The 17268-nt window shown below is 57.8% G+C and overlaps 1 protein-coding gene across 1 annotated transcript; it reads left to right on the top strand.

The window, feature by feature from the left end:
* The first annotated feature begins 1610 nt into the window (after nucleotides 1-1610).
* FAM78A (family with sequence similarity 78 member A) lies at nucleotides 1611-17124 on the top strand. The gene is made up of 2 exons (XM_008698683.2): nucleotides 1611-2560; nucleotides 13898-17124. Exons 1-2 carry the CDS (start codon nucleotides 2238-2240, stop codon nucleotides 14424-14426), a joined length of 852 nt encoding a protein of 283 aa, XP_008696905.1. The 5' UTR covers nucleotides 1611-2237; the 3' UTR covers nucleotides 14427-17124.
* Nucleotides 17125-17268: the final 144 nt, after the last annotated feature.

Here is a 17268-nt window from a genome sequence, read left to right as displayed (position 1 = left end):
CGCAAGCTTCTGAGCACTGCTTCCACCCAGCCACGGCCCCACCGTGGCCAGGAATACCAGGACCGTGCAAGCCTCCTCCCCAGAGAGGTTGCCCAGTTCAAAGGGTGGAGGAACCCACCTGGACCCGAGACGGAAGCCGAACTACACTACCCAGAATTCCTGGAGTTAGCCAAAAAGGAAATGTCGTTTATGCAAGGAGAGGCTCAGCTCCCCACAAGCTGCAGAGGGAGAGAGAGGGGGGAGCCGGGGAGAGGATTAGCAGGGGGAGGGCGGGCTGTGTGCGGGGAGCGAGGGTGGAGAGCAGGGCGGGCGGCGAGGAGGAGGCGGCGCCCGCCCGCCGCCGCCGCCGCCGCCTGCGGACCTGCATCCCCGTGGGGCCGGCGAGCGGGCGGCGGTCCCTGCGTGCGCTGCGCTCCGGCCGGCGGCTGCGGGCGGACGCGGGGCCAGGCCGGCGCAGGGGCTGAGTTTCTGCAAAGTTTGACCTGGTTGCCTTTCCGATGCTGCAGCAGAGCGAGGCAGCGCGGGGCGCGCCAGGCGGCTGCGGCGCGGCGGCGGGGCTGAGCGGCGATAGCACGCTCACAATGATCATAAAATAAAGCGGGCGCGCGGGGTGGGGGCGAGAGAGCCCCGAGCCTCACCCCTCCGCCCCCGGCCACCCCCCGGCAGCCCCGAGCTAGGAGGACGTGGGGGCCGGGGGCGCCCACGGCTGCCCCGGACCCCAGTAGAGCCAAAGGACACTGCCCGGGGGAGGGGGGACGCCCCGAGGACGTACCCGCGGCGGGGGTCAGGGGCGTCTGGAGGGCGGCGGCCGGGGCACGCGGAGCGGCCCGAGGGGCAGGTGAGTCGGTGGCGCCGCCCGGGTGGGGGCGTGCGCGCCAAAGTTCCCCGGCGGCGGCGAGCGCGCCCGACGCGCGGGGGACCCAGGACCGCTCGGGGCTGGCGAGGGTGGGGACAGAGGCGACCGACGCGGCGGGGCTGGGGCACTGCACCCTCCGGGGTCGGGGGATCCCGGCCCGGGAAGGGGCGCACGCCTGATCAGACCGGCCTGCGGGGTGATACTGCGCCCCCAGGGGGCCGGGGGGACCCGGCCAGGGAAGGGGTGCCGGCGCTGGCGGCGAGGCGGTGGGGGCAGTGCTAGGGCCGGTAAGTCCACGCGGCCCACTGCAGTGCCAGCCGGTCGCCCCCCCCCCCAATCCACGCCGCCCCCGGGGCCGGGAGAGTGTCAGCGGAGGTGTCACGGGCGGCGATTATTCGCTGGTGCGCGCGGTGGTGCAGCCGCCACTGACGGGGCGGGCGGGGGGGGGGCCGCCGCCTCCGGGGAGACCGCCCAGAGCTGCGCCGTCAGCTCCGCAGCCCGCGCCCCGCGCACACGCGTCGCCGCCTCGCGCGCCCCCCGCAGCAAAGTTCGGCTCAACTTTGAGGCGGGCCTTGACGCCCTGCCCCTTCCACCCCCTCACCAGGTCCTCGGCTGCCGCGGCGAGCCAGGCGGCGGCCCGAGCGCAGCCCCGGAGTCCCGCGCGGCGGCGGGCGGCGACAGCGACAGCGGCGGGGGGACGCGGCGCGACCGCGTGGGGGCGTCGGCCCGCGCCCGCGAGTGGGCGCCGACGGGGACCCGCGCCGCGCCGCGCTCCTCGGGGACCCCGCGGGCGGCCGGAGCCCGGCGCCCGCCTCCTGGAAGCCGCGGGTCGGCGCTCGCCCCCGAGGGCGCCCCGGCCTCCGCGCTCGAACAGAAACTGCTCTTCCATTGATTGGGCCCCGTTGGGCGAGCGGCCGGTGCGTGTGCCCCGAGCGAGCGCGTGCGGAAGGCAGAAGGGCAGGAAGTCGGACTTGTGCAGCGAGGGTGGCGGCACCGCGCAGGGGACGAGCCTTCCTCATTTATGTGTCTGCTGGCCTTCGCCTTCTTCGCCCCAAGACTTCAGGAGCGTCTCCGAGCTGCGTTCCCCGCGTGTGAGGCACGGAAGGGCTGGATGTCTGAACAACATGATTATCCATTAACCTCCAAACTTTCCTTTTTTTAACCCAAAGAATATCGGTGATTTTTGTCCACTGCTAGCAAAAGAAGAGAGAACCCAGGGCTCCTGAAATGCAGCAAAATCCTTATTTATAAACAGGCCCGAGATAGTGATATGCAAACCCCCTGTACTCAGTGAATTTTCTATCCTATGGATATCGGTCTTGCGATTTGAGGTTGGAGAGCAGTACTGTCTGCACTGGGTCCGGCAGCCTCCATCCTTTCAATGCCCAGTTTCCTCTGGGACTGCTGGCCTTCCCTGGAGATCAGAGCGGTACTGTGTGCCATGGGCTGTATTCAGAGCATCGGGGGCAAAGCCAGAGTCTTCCGGGAAGGTATCACGGTGATTGATGTGAAAGCCTCAATCGACCCCATCCCCACCAGCATCGATGAGTCCTCCAGCGTGGTGCTCCGCTACCGGACACCCCACTTCCGTGCCTCGGCCCAGGTGGTCATGCCACCCATCCCCAAGAAAGAGACCTGGATCGTCGGCTGGATTCAGGCGTGCAGCCATATGGAGTTCTACAACCAGTACGGGGAGCAGGGCATGTGAGTACTGCCCCGCGCAAGGGTTAGAGGGCCTGCGTAGGATGGGGAGCTTGGGGGCCTGGGGTGGGGGCTGGGGGGTTGGAGAGGGGCCTCGCTGGGGCCAGAGGGGAAGCTTTGGGCAGGTACGGAAGTGGCCTCTGAGTCCTCCTTGGCCAGGTGATCTCCTCAAGGGTTTGCCTGTTGAATCAGATTGGGGTCATGGCTCTGGGACCTTCCCTCCCTCTGTCACTGGCCCCTGGGGTTCTCGTGTCCTTCCCTGCAAGAGGCTGAGGGTGCAGAGGCACATCCCACCAGGTCCCTCTTTGGCAAAACAAGCGAGCTGTCCTGGGGCCATTAGAGAGGCTGAGGCTTGGCCCCCCACGCTCAGGCCTCCCTTGGAGGCACCTGTGGCAGATACTCAGGAGGAGAATGGGGCCCTTGGGTATCTCTGTGGTTACTGGTACAGTGCCTTGTGCTGGGCTTGAACTTGTCTCCACAGCGTTTTCAGAGGCACATCAGGACCTGGGGGAATGCTCTGCTGTTCCTACGGTGTTTTGCTGGAGAGGGTGGCTAGTTTTAGAAACCTAGTTTGCTTCACGGAGTAGTGTGTTTCTGTCCCGGAGGCAGAAGGCCGCTATAGTCCAGAAGGCTCCAGAGGGGCCCTAACAGCTGAGAGGAGCCCACTGGCCTCTTCTCTCCATTCAGGTCTCCAGAATGTTCCCAGGACAATACACGTCTTGGTCCAGGACACGGGGAGCCTGGGTCTTCTTTCCTGCTATATTCTCTGGCCCCAGAGTTGGTCATTCCCGGTCTGGAAAGAGTAGCGGTAGATAGAAAGGAAAGCAATTTAGCTTTCAGGGCCACCCTAAGATAGGATGGTGAAAATAGCTCTTTCAGAACACGAGGTCCCTCGGAGACAGATAGGCAGGCCCTGAGGGCAGCCTCCCACCAGGTGCACCCCGGTTCTGCGAGTCAGGAGCAGAGCAGGGGATTCCCTGGAGTTGGACCTTCTCACTGATTTTGGATCATCCTGTCCCCCCTCCCCCTGAAATCAGAGGAGGTGAGGAGGGGATGGAGGGTGGCAGGACACCGGATCTTGCCGCTTCTCCACTTAACAACTCCCGGGGCACCTCTGAAGTTGTAAGGGAAACAAGAGGAAGGTGGTAAAGTGTAAAAGGGGGGGTGTAACTGGGATCACCCCACAGAGGTGCATGGGGGGCATGTCCCTCCATCAAGCTGATGTTTATACCCAAAGCCTTTTGATTCTCCAAAGTGGCTGTTAACCCAGGCGGGGGCTGACTTTCCATGGCAGGAAGGAAAACATGATTCGTAGTTATTCGGTGGGGACTCTCCTAGGAAGCCTTAAGCCGGAAATCTTCTGGGACTTTGTAAAGGATCTGAGACAATTGACAAGACACAAAGGTTTTTCTAGGGGTTTTAGGCGAAGCCTGCCTTCTTCCCTGGAAGCGGAGGGGAAAGCAGAGGGTCTCACTGAACGTGGAAAGATAGGATCACCAGGAGGAAGGAAGTGGGGGAGAACCAGGGTCGCTGAGTTGAGACAGACACGGTGTGCCAAGGGGAGGAACAGCCCCAGCTGGGGCCTCCGCTGCCTGGTCTGTACACGGGGGCTGGAAGCTTCCCTTCGGTGGCTCCGCGTACTTTCAGGCACTGTTGCTGGAGGCAGGCCTGAGGCCAGAGACCCGAGATGACTTTCCCTTTCCGTGCCAGTCCTTGCTTCCTGGTTAGAGGCGCCCCGTGCACACCTAGGCTGCAGTCGAGCGGACCTGGGCAGGAGTCCAGGCTCTGCCACTTTCCAGGGTGTGACCTTAGCCACTCTGGCCCTCGGTTTCCTTGTCTGCAAACAGGGCCAGTCACAGTCCTTGCCCCCCTGCTTATTGTGAGAATTATGGGAGGTGACATTTGTCCAGCGGTTGGCACTGGACCAAGCCCAGGGTTGTCGTCTTTGACGTTGTTACCGTGACCATCCTTTTCTCAGCCAGGGGTGTGGGGCGGGGCTGAGCCCTGGTGTCTGCGAGGAGTTGAGAACTGAGGCCGAGACTGCAGAATTCGGACAGATACAAACTTCTCCTGGTCCCGAAGTTTCTCCCGAGCCCGGGTCTCCGTCTTTTACACAGCGCCCACCCCTGACTTTTAAAAATTTAAAAATAGTGCAAGTCATGGATGATTTGCGTTTTCAGAGGTTGACGGCCGTTTTCTTTGCTCTCCATTTGCTTCCCTTGGTTTCCTCCCCCTTGCTGGGGCACCTCTTACAGCATGGCGGGGGGTGCTGTGTCCCCTGCACCCATTCTTCCTGGGCCCGAACTCCCAGCTGGGGCAGGACCAGCCCCGGAGAGAGGGCAGAGCTGTGTGCAGCCACCCCTCCTGGGCTCAGGCCCCGGGGGCAGAACAGCCGACCACCCTGGCTCTGGGACCTGGCCGGTCCCCTGGTGTCGTGTGTCAGCTGTCAGTGGGGATAGGGAAAGAAGTCCCCACCGGCGGCTCTGAGGGCCCAGGGAGAGGACAGTTCTAGGTGACCACGCTGTGGCTGCAACGCTGAGTTGGAAGCAGCTCCACTTAGGACTCATCGGCCAAATCGTATTAAAAAGTGGAATTACCAGAGAGCGTGGCTCCTCTGATCTGTGGACAGAGCTCCCTATGCGACCAGTGCCCTCTGGAAATGAAAAGGGCTCGTTTAGAGAAAGGCCGATGTCAGCTCCTTCTTGAGTGTAAATGGAAGCATTTTAGGCGCGATCCTCCCAACCCCAAATGATGCTTTTTCATCTTTTCAAGGCCTGCGACCTGACGGAAGGCGAGAGGTGGTCAGGTGGGCCTGAGCAGAGACCGCAGGCCGGCCACAGCTGCCCCCCCCCCCCACCGTGGGCTGTAGGAGGTGGAGCAGTGGCCCTAGACCCCGCCTACTTGGTGCCAGGAGCATTCCGCCCCCGCCAGGACCACCAAATTGTCTCCAGACATTGCCCAATGTCCCTGGGAGGGGTGCAGAGTCACCCCTGACTGAGAACCACCAGCCAAGACCCTCACAATTGGAATAATTAAAATGAAATCCTCGCCCTGAGCCTTCGTGGCCCCAGGGAGAGGGCAGCCAGGTGGCAAAGGTTAAGGTTATGGCTTCTGTCCTTTACAAACAGGCTTGTATTCAAAATATTAATCCGAAATGCTGAACTGAAACCCGTAATACCCCTGCACGTTATCCCTGCTTAAAATTAATCTCTAATCCGGGAGAACTTTTTAGAAGGGCGTCCTGGTTTGTACGGTGCGGAGCAGAGCGATCTGCCCGCCGCCTCAGTAATACCTCGCTTCCTACAGACGGGATCGATCAAATGGGGAGTCTCTCCATGCCAGCTTCACAGGATTCTATATGGTTTTCAACCGACCCACATTGCTTTACAAGCCACCCCCCCTCCAAACTGTTGGAGACACCTGCCTCCACAAGCCCGTCCTCCACGATTCCTCAACCGCCACCTGTCAGCTGGCACCGCCTTCGAAGTGACAAGTCACAATTTCTAGCCTGTGTGGGAGACGCTGCATGTTGTCCCTAGCTTGCCCTCCTCTGGGGCCCCCAGGGAGGCTGGCGTATGGCTGAGGCCAAGGCCAGGGCTAGCTGGGGGTTAAGGGGAGAGGAGAGCTCGAGAGAGAGGGTCTCCGTGGGTGGATGGTGCTCGTCCAGCAGGGCGTGGATCCCAGCCTGCACCCTGCACTGGTGCTATGAACTTGGGGCCAGTCTCTTCACCTTTCCGAGCCTCTCTGTTCCTATCTCTGAAACGGGGAGCACGGTCCTTCCCTCCCCGGCTGTTGTGAGGAGTAAATGAGATGATACGCAGTAAGAGCTCAGCAAGGTGCCTGGTGCGTTCCACACCCTCGATCCGTGGCCCTGTCAATGGCAGACTACTACTAGTTCGTTATGAATCCTGCAGTGCTTGGCGGAGTCAGCAGAACGATTGCTGTAGTAGAGCTGGGCTCTCTCCTGGGCTGGGTTTCGCAGACCTGCCTACCGCGTGAGAGCCATGAGTGATGAGATGTGCAAGGAAGGGTCTTTCCAGCCAGAACTTATGGTGACACCTGCTCTCAGGGCCGTGGGAAGCTGGTGGGAAGGGGCTGGGCAGGGGTGGAGGGACTGAGGCTTCAGGTGGAGTGGGGGGACGCCGGAGCTAGCTGCGTGATGTGCCCAGCTGCCCCGGCTCCCCTTCCTCTCGTTTCCCCAGGAAGTCATGGGGTCATTTTATGATGAGGAAACTGCCTCTGAGACCTGAGGCCACTTGCCCAAGGGGGCTTGCTCTGCTCCAGTGGGGGACCATGTGGCCTCTTCCTGCAGCCGTGGGCCTGCACAGAACAATCGAGGATGAAGCTTCCTCTCTGGGACCGGAAGGTGGCCTCCCCCATCTGCTGGGCCCTGGCGGAGGCGAGGGCGGCATGGGTGGGAGAGGGAAGTCCTTGTTTCCAGGCTTTGGGGTGGGAGGAAGTGGAGGGGGGGACTGCCCGGCCCAGAGAGAGCTCCCCATGGACCGGCCCTAGCCAAGCGACAGCTCTAACCCTCATCTTCTGAGTGGCAAAAACAAAAGCAGGCTGTACCCGGAGACGTGCAAGGAGGGACCCGACCGCCGTAGTAATCAGGGAAATAACAAATTAAATCCTGAGATCCTTTGTTATTCACTGATCAGACCCGGGTAGAAATGAAACTGATCACTAATGCCCCATGTTCGGGTGGGGGGAAGTGGACAGCCTCACACGCTGTTGGAGGGGGCACGATGTAGGCAGCTTCTAGAAGGTGGGTTTGGCTGGATCTATGACAATTTCAAACATACATGCCCTTCAGTGCTGTTCTGCTTGTAGAGTTTGTCTTACAGAGACTTGGAGCACCTGGCCCGGTGCCTGACATATCGTAGGCGGACGGAAAAAAATATCTCCTGGCCAAAAAAAAAAAAAAAAAATTGCCTAATGGAAAGAGAGATGGAGGATGTAGGTATGAGCTTAGAAACTCCAGCACTGTTCATAATCGCCAGGAGCAGCTCCGTTGCCCATCGGCGGGGCGCAGGATGACGGTCTGTGTCTGGAAGGTGGGGAGGCCCCCACTACCGACGAGCTGGAGCTGGAGGTGTTGCCACGGGGGAACATGAGCCTCAGGTTGCATTTTCTTACAGAAGTTGTAAAACATGTAGGGTTAGGAACCCAGTTTTGTTAAAAACACTGTGAGTGGGAACGTATACTGTGTATCTGTGCAGAGAAAGGTCTAGAAGGATGTTTACCAAACTGTAATGTGGTGAGTAACCTCAGCGAGGTGGGGGAAGGCATGGAAGATGCGGCTTTTGTTTCTCACTTTATACTCTTCTCTACAGCTTTTTTTTTTTTTTTTTTTTAAGAAAAGCACCGCTTTTGGGGTGCTTGGGTGGCTCTGTCGGTAAAGCATCTGCCTTCGGCTCAGGTTATGATCTCAGGCTCCTGGGATCGAGCTCCTATTGGGCTCCCTGCTCAGCAGGGAGTCTGCTTCTCCCTCTGCCTGCTGCTCCCCTGCTCACACGCACACTCTCTCTCTCAAATAAATAAACAAAATCTTAAAAAAAAAAAAAAGTAAAGCACAGCTTTTACAACTAAAAACTCAAATTAGACAGGCACTGTTGGTCCTTTCTGGGGGACCTAGGGCTGTGACCTGGACAAAGAGGGAGGCTGGGCCCCAGAAGCAGTGGGGTTTTTGTTTGGGGGAAACCCTGGGAGCAGACAGGGAGGGGGGACACCCCCAGACCCTCCCTCGGAGAGCCGGTGCCTGGTAGGAAGGGGCCAGCCCAGTGGGCAGCCACGTGGGGCAGAAGTCAGGAAACTGGGCTCCTGGTTGCAAACTTTTACAGAATTTGAAGTCTTTGCAAATTGTACAAACTGTGAACTGTGTAAAACTGGAGGTGGGGGAAGATAAGGCCTAAGTGCCCATGTGACCCATCTGAGGCCCCTAGACCAGCATGGGGAGAAAAGCCTCAGTGTGGGCAGCCCTCTTTGCCCTCAAGCCTCAAATCCTTGTCTGTAAATGAGTTTCTAAGAGCCTCTGACGGGAACCAGTTGTAGGATGTGAAATAGTATTTAACTGAATTCAGTTAAGCCTAAGTGTAACTTGAATTTAAAGCAACATATTTAGGGGGGCCTGGGTGTACTCAGTCCGTTAAGCGTCTGCCTTCGGCTCAGGTCATAATCTCAGGGTCCTGGGATCGAGCCTCATGTTGGGCTCCCTGCTCAACAGGGAGCCTGCTTCTCCCTCTCCCTCTGCTCCTCTCCCCCACCCCTCTCTCAAATAAATAAAATCTTGGGAAAAAAAAAATAAAGCAACATATTTATTTCAATGTATACTAGGGAAAAAAATCTATCTAGCCTACCCAATATTTCAGTGTGTTTCTTAGGAAAAACTAAATGTAGTTTTTAAAAAATGATTGATTTTAAGGGAAAAATTTAAGTGAATACTAATACAGGAGATACGTAGACAGGATCAAAATGAACAGAGATGTAAAGTTTGGAAACTCTGCTCTGAGGCTTGGTGGGCTAAGCCAGTCCAGCTCTGGGGTCCAGAACTCAAAATGCAGTCAGAGCCCTGGGAGAGGTGGGGAGCCCCAGGGGTGCGAGGGGCCATCCATGCTGGGGAGAGAGCCCAGGCCCAGGCTCACCACCCCTGCCTGGCACAGACCAGGGCTCTTCCCATGGGGAGAGGTGTGCTGCTGTCTTCCAAGGTCACACAAAGGGCAGGTCCCACCTTCCCTCCAAGGCTCTGCCCTGGGCATCCCTGGGTTCCTTCACCCTCCACTGAGAGGCCTTTGTCCTGGGCCAGTCCTGGGCGATGCTCCCCAGCCCCCATGGCTGCCCCTCAGCACAGCCTCCACCCCTCCTTAGTCTCCAGGGAAGCCTTTTCCTTTTCCTTTTTTTAAAGATTTATTTATTTGAGAGAGAGAGAGAATGCACGCATGGGGGGTGGGGAGGAGCAGAGGGAGGGGGAGAGAGAATCCCAAGCAGACCCCCTGCTGAGCGCAGAGCCTGACACAGGGCTTGATCCCAGAACCCTGAGATCATGACCTGAGCTGAAACCAAGAGTCAGATGCTTAACTGACTGAGCCACCCAGGCGCCCCCAGGGAAGGCCTTTCTATAAACCCCTCACATTCTCCGTCAGTCATGGCGCTCTGAGCTTGTGCGTGAATGCACATGCGTGTGTGTGGATGTATGTGTGTGTGCATATGTGTTGGGCAAGCCTCTGTGTGTGCACGTGTATATGTGTGTACCTGTGTGCTTGTGTCGAGTGCGGGTCTGTTGGCAGCTGCTGGGGACGAGCTCACTGCAGCTGCGGGTCCTGGCCCAGCGGCCTTGTGGTTGAGTCACCCTGAGCTGGGCCTCTCCTGTCTCTAAGCCTCTTCTATCAAATGTGCCCCCAGTCTTGGCCTCAGGGTAGTTGACGCGGTAGCTGCGTGGACGTGTATACACGGGGTACCCGGCACATCCGATGTGCTTGGGGAACATGACCACTGTCACCGGGGGCGGCCCGTGCTGGGAGGGGCTGTTTCAGAGGCAGCTGCTCTAGGTGAGGCAGCCCACAAACAGGAGCAGCTTGGGGCGCTCTAAACTCATTAACAACACCCCCTTATGGAGCCCAGGCCCTGAAGGAGAGACTGGGCGGGCTGCCCACAGTCACTGATCCAGGCCACCAACACTCATGTTGTCTGATTCCAGGCCAGGCACCAGGGCAAATCCTGGAGGCCCGCCCCTGCCCTCTTGAGATCATCAGCAAACGATCCCATGATTATTTAATCAGTCCTGTGCGTGTGCCAGGAAACAGCAGGACAAGGATGGGGTGGCATTGGATACGGGGCCACCTGACCTGTGGGAAGGGTCAGGGTGGGCTTCCCTGGGGGCTCTGGAGGTGAGCCATGAGTAGTCCTGGCTGGTACAGGAGGAGGAGGGGCACGGCCCATTAGAGGAACCGGTAGTGGCTGGTGGGTCTGGAGCCTGGGGAGGGTGTGTGTGTGTGTGCGCTCCCTCACAAGGGGTCCTGAGCTTCGATTGCATTGGCTTTAAGGGCCATGAGGAGTCATGGCAGTGTTGGAGTTAGGCACGGTGCGAACAGATTTGTGTTCTTAAAAGATCACTTGGGCTTCTGGGGAACTGCAGGAGGCAGGAGTAGGGGCTGGGAGACCTGGGTGGAGGTCCCGGCCAGGGTGAAGGCAAAGAGAAGGGGGGCATCCAGAGGTGAGAGGGAGAGTCAAGGATGTGCTGGATGCCCAGAGGGTACAGGGTCCTCCAGTGGCAGGTGCTCTGCAAACACTGATGATGGGTGCTCTGCAAACATTTGGTGAGTGGATGATGGATGGGGACTGCTGCAGGAAGAGGGGTGTGAGGGAGGCTGAGGAGTCTGATTCAGATGTGATGCGAGGGGATCCCAGAGCATTCAAGCCCAGACTGGCCTGCTGTCCTTTGGATTCTCACACTTATGAGGACAAGGGCAGGAGTGTGACAGGTGGCCCGTGGCAGCAGGGTGGTTTCCTGGGTGTGCAGACTGCATGGTCGCGCTGGGCCCGCACTCTGGAGGGCCCCTCGCATGGTTCAGTGCTCTGCTGCTGCCACGTTGAAATGCTTCATTTTCGAACAAGTGATCTTGAGTTTTTGCTTTGCACTGGGTCCTACAAGTTCTTTAGCTGGTCATGCCCTGAAGACCAGAGGAAGCCGGCGAACACAGCAAGGAGGTAGACACAAGGGAGAACAGTGTCTTCTGCTGGCCTGTGCGAAAGTGGACACAAGCCACCCAGGGGTCTGGAGAGAAGGCAGCTGGGGGCAGGTGGGACCAAAGTCTGTGAACTCGGGGCAGGGACAGGCATGTCTTCACTTACTCACAGAATGCCTCTACTCCCAGTTGACCCACTGGCTGAGCATTTGTGGGCATGCGTGGTCTTGGGAGGCTAGCTCACCCCTTTCAGTGGCTTCTGTGTACTGGAGCCTACCTGTAGTATCTCTGCTCTGCAAACAGGAGAAGGTTCAGTGTGTGCAGGGCTGGGGTCCCAGCTCGCCCCTCCATGCCGTGGAGCAAAGAACTGAGGGTCTGCCTTGAAGTCCAAGGTCATTCTGGAGCCAAAGGGAATCTTAGAGGAGGCAGCGACTGTATGGACTTCATTCCCTTCCAAGCATGTATTGTCCAAAAACTGTAACTAGGGTTGAAAAAGCTTCAGGCCAGTCAGGGCTGGTACACCTCTAAATGCTTCCCTCAGATGGTTTCTGGAAGCTTCCATGTATTGCCATTTATATTGACGCATTTAATCATTGCAAAAACCTTGCAAGGTGGGTAGGATTATCCACAGTTAACCGATGAGAAAACAGAGGATTGGAGATTTGTAACTTAATCAGTAGCTGGGCTGGGGCTGGATCCAGGCTGGTCTGTGTCCCCCAGAAGTTGTGCCCTTACCCGAGTTCCCTCCCACCTCCTTGACGAGGGGGAGGGGATGGGGACTGGGACCTCGGGGAGCAGAGGCAGCCCGTGCTAGCCTGTGATGATTTGAAGGCAGACGTCCCGGGATTTGCTTCTGAGTAATATTCCACATGAGACACGGCTGTTTGCCAGCTCATGAGAACTGTCACCTGTCTGTGACTGAGCCAAGACTCAGGCATTTGGGGGCTGGAGGAGGGAAGCAAACCTGAGGCTGGTGCCGAGTCCCACTCCCTCAAAACAAGCCGGCTCTTAGGCATTGAAAGGGGCCCATGGAAGAGCAAAGTTCCTTTTGCAAGTTTACTTTCTGCCTTTTTATTATTATTTTATTTAATTAATTACTTAATTTAAGTAGGCTCCACCTGGAGCCCAACTTGGGGCTTGAACTTATGACCCTGAGATCAAGACCTAACCTGAGGTCCACAGTCAGATGTTTAACTGACTGAGCCAAGCAGGCACCCTATTTTCTGCCTTTGAAAAAACCTTTTGCGAGCGGGTACAGCCACCGTGAGAGGACAGAGTGGGTGCCTTCTGGGCACCTGGGCACAGGCAGGGCAAAGGCACGGGCTCCTAAGAAATCCAGGACAGGGACCCTAAACTCCTTCTCTGGCCCCTGGTACCCGCCTGCGAGGGGAGCCAGATCAGCAGGCTCATGCCTGCTAGCACCCACCCGTGGCTGCTGTGGCCTGGTGGCTCTCGGGGACTGGTGGGGACCTCAGAAATGCGAGGTCCTCTGAGCTGTTGCCCCAGTTCCCTGGGACTTTGATGAGCTCAGGGCCCCAGGCAGGAGGTGGCCTAGTACGCAGGTGCTACCCTAATTTGTGACTTTTTCAATGGAATAAACACAAAACAGTAAGGAAATAAACAGGAAAATTAGTAACATTGCATTCCTATTCATCCCTCGCAGAGTGGCCCCAAATTTGCTAACTGCTAACATTAAATGATGCATTTGGGCAGAGAAACGCATCTTTTTATGATGATAAGATACACCTAACGAAATTGACCATTTTTACCATTTGTGAGTTCAGTGGTGTTAAGTACATCCACACCATTGCGCACCTGTTTGCAGATGGAATTCTGCGCCTGTGAAATGCTGACTGTCCCCCATCCCCCTGACAATCATTGTTCTACTTTCTGTTTCTATGAATTCGATCACCCTGGGGACCTCCTGTCCATGGAATCATACAGTATTTATCTTTTGTGTCTGCCTTATTTTACTCAGCACCATGTCTTCAGGGTTTACCCATGTTGTAGTATATTGCAACATTTCCTTCCTTTTTAAGGCTGAATAATATTCCGTTGTGTGGACAGACCCCATTTTGGTTATAGATTCTCCTGTGGATGGACACGTGGATTTCTTCCACTTTTTGGCCACTGTGAATGCTGCTGCTGTGAACAGGAGTGCATGCTGTAAAGTACTGTGTCCTGGAGGGCACTGCTGGCGTACCCCGTTGTGCAGAATTCTGGGTGCAGAGTGTCCTGAGCTTTGGAATTACGGGTGCTCAGGTGGAAACAACACTGGATGAAGTCAGGCTACCTGGGTCCCAGGCCCCACAGCCTGGGAAAAGCCCCCCCGGTCCTGGCTTCACTGTCTTTCTCTGTCTGGCGGGATGGACATGATTGTTGATGAGTGTTGGGGGGGGGCTCCCCAGATGCCGCTGGGCCCCAGCCACACGGGAGGAGACAGGCTGGTGTCTTCTTCCGTCCGAGAGCTATTATTATAGTAACAGTGGTGATGACTGATTTGAGATGATGCCGGAGAACAGGATGTGGCTTTGAAGGGGGCTGTGTCTGGGGGAGCCCAGACATGATGCTGGATGTCTGTGTCGTCTGCCCCCCCACCCCCACTGGGGATGCAGCCTCGTGGGTGGCTGATTGAGTAAACTGGCCTTCCTGTCCTCAGGTCCAGCTGGGAGCTCCCAGACCTCCAGGAGGGCAAGATCGAGGCCATCAGTGACTCAGACGGGGTGAACTACCCCTGGTACGGCAACACCACGGAGACGTGCACCATTGTGGGCCCCACCAAGAGAGACTCCAAGTTCATCATCAGCATGAACGACAACTTCTATCCCAGCGTCACGTGGGCCGTGCCCGTCAGTGAGAGCAATGTGGCCAAGCTGACCAACATCTACCGGGACCAGAGCTTCACCACGTGGCTGGTGGCCACCAACACCTCGACCAATGACATGATCATTCTGCAGACGCTGCACTGGCGCATGCAGCTCAGCATCGAGGTGAACCCCAACCGGCCCCTGGGCCAGCGCGCCAGGCTGCGGGAGCCCATCGCCCAGGACCAGCCCAAAATCCTGAGCAAGAACGAGCCGATACCGCCCAGCGCCCTGGTCAAGCCCAATGCCAACGATGCTCAGGTCCTCATGTGGCGGCCCAAGTACGGGCAGCCGCTGGTGGTGATCCCGCCCAAGCACCGGTAACAGCCAGGGTGCCCTGCTAGGCTAGACTCGAATAATAACACTGCTCCAACAACACCCACACGGACTCTTCCGTCATTCAGCAAAATACAACCACTCTACCTTTTCGAGCGGGCGGATCTCACTGTGCAAATGCCCCGGGATGGCCTCCCCCAGCCCTCTTGGCACCTGCTTCCTTTCGGGGACGGGGAGGCCTGGCCGGGACACCCAACCCCACGTCCCCCCTTCACCTTGGGTCTCCTTTCCTGGCAATTCCAGTCATTCACTTGCAAGACTCCCTGAAACAACAGCTTTTTCAGTTCTTCTTCTTCTTCTTCTTTTTTTTAAACACCTCTTTTAGAGGTTCAGGGGCAGGAGGAGGCGGAGCTGGTCATGACCCTGACCGGCAGCTGCTGCTGCTTGGTGAGTGGCGGCCCCCGTGGCAGCTCCCCTCGTCGTCCTCCCTCACGCGGCCTTACGTAGACTCGCTTTGCCAAACTTTTGCCTTAAGCTGAATTTAAAGGAAAAAGCCCAAAACAGACAAAGAAAGCAGGATCTCTTTTCTACTGGACTGTTCATCTTCTGCGAGAGGTGAGGGTGGGGGCAGGGCCAGGGAGGAGAGAGCGGCACCTGGGCCCTCCTCCCGGCTGTCTTGAGAGACGGGCAGGGGGACAGATTGAGACCTAAAACCAGCTGCTCATTCTTTCGTTTCAGCAGAAACGAAACCAGAAACCAGACCGACCACCTAAAGAGCCCCTTCTCTCAGGCTCGGGTGGAAACCCCCTTCCCCAATCCTGTGGAGAAGGTACCTGTGCGCTCCCCCGGGGGGGGGGGTCTGCTGGGGCCGCTTCTCTCCTCTCTCTTCTGGCAGCCTTAACTTGCCTGGGGCGGACCTGGGAGGAGAGAGGGAGGGTTGAGCCCCGGGGGTTCTCGCCACCTCAGTCCTCAACACCCAGCCACAGATGGCTCCGCAGGCACATCTAAGTGTCGTGTGGCTCTTCCTTTTCTGTCCACACTGGCCCCAAACGCCTGGAGGGCCAGCCACCTTGAGCCAGATGTAGTTCGAAGGTAAGAAAGGCAGACAACTTCCCTCCTGGCTCCTTCTCAGGGGATGCCCCTCCCAGGCTCTCTGGGAGGAGCTGCAGACAGGCTCTGGGCGCCAGTGTTGGAAGTGGGGGGAAGCTGCCCAGGGGGGCACCCAAGGATAGGCGGTCTTGGATCTAGGGAGGCCGGGGAGGCCATTAGCAGACATCCCCCACTGCTTATCCTCAAGGAAGCAAACGAGGGCCTCAGGCTGGCGGGGGTGACACGGGGCCATGGTTGACAGGCATTGGGGCCGCTCTGGAGGCTGGTCGGGACAGTATGGCCAGTCTGGAGGGCCACCATCCCTTGGGTCCAGGGCCTTCTAGAGCCCGAGGATGGTCCTGAGCGACCCCAAGCTTTCTTAGTAATGTCTGCCTTGAAGGACAGGGGTGGGGACACCCCACAGAAGCCCCCTTCCTCAAGCTTGCCAACCCCCACAGCTACTTCACTCGGCCCTGCTTTCAAACTAATACCCAAGCACAGAAAACCATCAGAAAAGAACAATAATTCATTTCTGCTGCAGAAGAGCCACTTGTTAGGAGTCCCAGTGACAAGGTGGGAGGATGTGGGTCACCTTGCTCTGCTCCTTTACCCATGTGGGATTGTACTTACTCCAGGGGTGCTTAATGTCCCGTCTGTCTCCCACACCCTGCTCCTGACAGCGGGCCCACAGCTATCCTGGGACAACTGGACCGGAAACATGCCTGTGTCGCCAGCACCAGCGTGCTGCTTGGGGAACCCCTTTGTCAGGTCCAGGACCTTCCCCCTGGAAACTGCCTGTTCCCCTTGGTGTGTACCGAGACCCTGTCACCCAGGAGGCCACAGCCTCGAGTGAGGGGGATGACGGGTCCCAGCTCTACCTCTGGGGAAGGGACAGGGAGGGGCCAGGCTGATGGCGTCCTGCTGCCATGCACAGGACCTGGCCTCCTAATGGAGCGGCCCTTCTCTGCACTCAGGTCTTTCTTGCACTAAAAAAGGAGGAAGGGCCCTGGGCGAGGGGTCAGGAAGCTGGAGTTCGGGTTCTGGGCTTGGTCGTCACTAAGGGATTCTCACTGCGCTAGGGAGTGGGAGCAGGAGAGGGCAGTTTAAGGAGTGGTCCTGAGATGTTGGGGGCAGAGTCCCTCAAACACGCACCTGCTGAGAGTGAGCAAGCTCTCTTGCCAGGGACCGGCGCTGTGCCCACTGGGAGGGGGCGAAGCTGCTCCGGCTACCTCCCCTGGCCTGCCGCATGCCTGGGCCCCAGCTCACCTTGCTCCCTGACTCACCCTGCCTCTCCTGCTCCCCTTTCTCTCTGTCCCTCCTGGCCTTTCTGAAGATGGGGCTGGAAAGACCCTGGAGAGGCTGCAGGTCCGCCCAAGGACACTGGGCTTCACTTGGGTCTGGTCCCTGGGCCTCCTCCCTGTCAGGAGCACAGACCCTAGGCTTCTCACATGGGTCCCCAATCCCTCTGGTGTCCCCCTCCCTTGGCGTGGACACACTCCTCCAGCAATAAGGACCATCTGTGGTCGTGGAGAGTACTGTGAAAACAAACCAATGCACTTACCAGGAGGCACGAGACTCTTGAAGAACATGTAAAATTAACCTTTTTAAAAAAGAAACAACGAATATTCGCAAAGAGAAATAAAATGTAATTTTAAAGTAGGCCTGGCTAGGATCTGGATGTTTCTGAAGTGGTGGTTCATTTTGGGGTTGATAGCCTTGTGTTCTGGCCACGGGAGCGAGCGTATTTGGCGGGGGGGGGGTGTCACTTTGTTCACGCATCCCTGGCTGGTGCCCCGTGTGG

The sequence above is a fragment of the Ursus maritimus genome, unplaced genomic scaffold (assembly GCF_017311325.1).
Source record: "Ursus maritimus isolate PB19 unplaced genomic scaffold, ASM1731132v1 scaffold_17, whole genome shotgun sequence".
In the NCBI taxonomy this organism is placed as follows: domain Eukaryota; kingdom Metazoa; phylum Chordata; class Mammalia; order Carnivora; family Ursidae; genus Ursus; species Ursus maritimus.
The sequence above is the reverse complement of the archived record's forward strand: the minus strand, read 5'-3'. Positions and strand labels throughout refer to the sequence as shown.

What these genes read in the sequence shown, in the direction of transcription:
- FAM78A (XM_008698683.2), top strand. Translation starts at nt 2,238, where the DNA reads ATGCCCAGTTTCCTCTGGGACTGCTGGCCTTCCCTGGAGATCAGAGCG. An exon ending in CAGTACGGGGAGCAGGGCAT is followed by an intron (nt 2,561 to 13,897) that starts GTGAGTACTGCC and finishes TCCTGTCCTCAG; the next exon opens with GTCCAGCTGGGAGCTCCCAG.